This window comes from Lathyrus oleraceus, chromosome 5 (genome assembly GCF_024323335.1).
Source record: "Lathyrus oleraceus cultivar Zhongwan6 chromosome 5, CAAS_Psat_ZW6_1.0, whole genome shotgun sequence".
NCBI lineage: Eukaryota > Viridiplantae > Streptophyta > Magnoliopsida > Fabales > Fabaceae > Lathyrus > Lathyrus oleraceus.
In genome coordinates, this window is record NC_066583.1 from 297336910 (window position 1) to 297338935 (window position 2026).

The following is a 2026-nucleotide window of genomic DNA, read 5'->3' on the forward strand; positions in this document are numbered from 1 at the left end:
CTTGTTTGTAGATCTCGTTATTAGACAGCTAGCCTGTCGCATGACGTTGATTCATGAAGGGTCCATGACTCTAAGAGCCCCTCTTAGAACCAGTTATTACTTTGGTGGTTGCGTAATGATGGACTCCAAGGGCCTCTCCTTGTGGCACCCAACATGAAAACCCCGCTCAGAAGAGACCTTTCGTCACTCTTGTCATAAAGCGGCTACCCTGTTGCATGATGTTGATACGATTATGGTCCATGACTCTGGGAACCTTATGAAAAACGTAGAAACTATCCTGTGAGTGGGTTTATGGGTAACCAACTTAGAACTATCTATTAAGAAGCCTACCAAATAGGGTGTTTTGAGTTACCTTATCCCAAAACCAAAAACCATGCATTCATGATCATTTGCATAACATCATGACACTCATACAAATTTTGTTTTCAGGGAATTTTTGAATACGCAGTTGTTAGCACAAAAAGTTTGTAATGGGTTCAGAAAGAAGGAAAGCATTACCATTCAAAGCCAAAATGCCAGATATTGCCAACATATCAAGACTTCTGAATGAACTCCCCGCATGCTTCAGGGTTACTTTGCAAGGAATGTTTGGCCATATTTTGGATCTCCTCTTAGTAGATGTTCAAACACCAGCCATCACCGCTTTAGCTCAGTTTTATGATCCTCCGTTTCGAAGTTTCTTATTCCAAGACTTTTAGTTGACTCCAACCTTGGAGGAATTCGACCGGCTCTTGGGATTTTATATGAAAGGAAGGACACCGTATAATAGGATTCGTCAGGTACCTGAGGTAGAGATGCTAGCCCTTGCCCTCAACATCCCCATATCTGATGCATTGGCTAATTGGAAGAAAAGGGAGAATCTCTTTGGTTTTTGGAGGGCTTACCTAGAAGAAGAAGCAGAAAGGTTGTTTGTGATACATCATTGGGATGCATTGGCAAATATACTAGCTCTTCTCATATATGGGCTAGTATTGTTCCCAACCCATGAAGGTTTTATAGATTCAGCTGCCACAAGTATCTTTTGGGCCGTTTGGAAGGATAAACAAAGTTTGGTTCCTCCACTACTAGCCGACACTTTTCATACTTTGCATACTCGACATCAAAAGAAGAATGGAATGTTGATATGTTGCCTTCCATTGCTCTATAATTGGCTTATCTCATATGTGTTCAAGCCTGATGCTCACATCAGTGAAATGTCCGATGGGGAGTGGGCAAGAACTCTGGTGTCTTTGTCTAGTAAGGATATCATTTGGTACCGACACAAGCTGAATGTTGAAGAAATCATTATCAGTTGTGGTAATTTCCCAAATGTGCCACTAATAGGATCTAAAGGTTGCATCAGCTACAACCCCATGTTAGCTTTGCGACAGTTTGGATACCCTATGCGTGGGAAGCCCGATGATAAAGAGTTAGAAGAGATGGTTTTGAATGATATGGGAACCAATGATCCTTTTCTCCTCTGTAAGATCATTCGATCTTGGGAAAAGATGCATACCAAAGGAACAGAATTAATAAAGAAGAATGATGCAGCCAGGGTTCCTTATCAGCAATGGATCTCGGAGAGGATCAAAGTTGTGAAGCTCCATTTTCCTATAGAGATTCCTATAAAGTCTACTTCACCAGAACCAGTCCCTGTTTCTCTTGAAGAGGTGGAAGAACTTCGAGCCATGGTAGCTAAACTTGGAAAGGAGAAAGATGATCTGTAATCTGAACTCTACAAAGAAACTGGGAAAAATATGATCCTCAAAAGGAAGAGTAACCAAAGGAAGGAACTTTTGGAGGAGATTCGTAAGAAGAACAAAATTGAGCAAGATCTCAAGGAAAGAGTCTTGGAGTGCCTAGATCAGGATGATAGTGGATTAGGTTCACTACGTGATGAGTTAGCTAAGGCTAAAAGAGATGGACTAAAGTGGAAGCGTTGGTGGGACCTAGCCACTAAGCAAAAGAAGGAGGTAAAGGAGGAGCTTGAAGCTCAAATACAAGAACTGAAGGAGCAACTTTGAAGCTCTAAAGCTGAAGTGGTGCG

The 2026-nt window shown here is 41.6% G+C and overlaps 1 protein-coding gene across 1 annotated transcript; it reads left to right on the forward strand.

The window, feature by feature from the left end:
* The first annotated feature begins 743 nt into the window (after window positions 1–743).
* LOC127080290 (uncharacterized) lies at window positions 744–1706 on the forward strand. Its single transcript, XM_051020613.1, has one exon. It carries the CDS (start codon window positions 744–746, stop codon window positions 1704–1706), a length of 963 nt encoding a protein of 320 aa, XP_050876570.1.
* Window positions 1707–2026: the final 320 nt, after the last annotated feature.

What these genes read in the sequence shown, in the direction of transcription:
- LOC127080290 (XM_051020613.1), top strand. Translation starts at nt 744, where the DNA reads ATGAAAGGAAGGACACCGTATAATAGGATTCGTCAGGTACCTGAGGTA.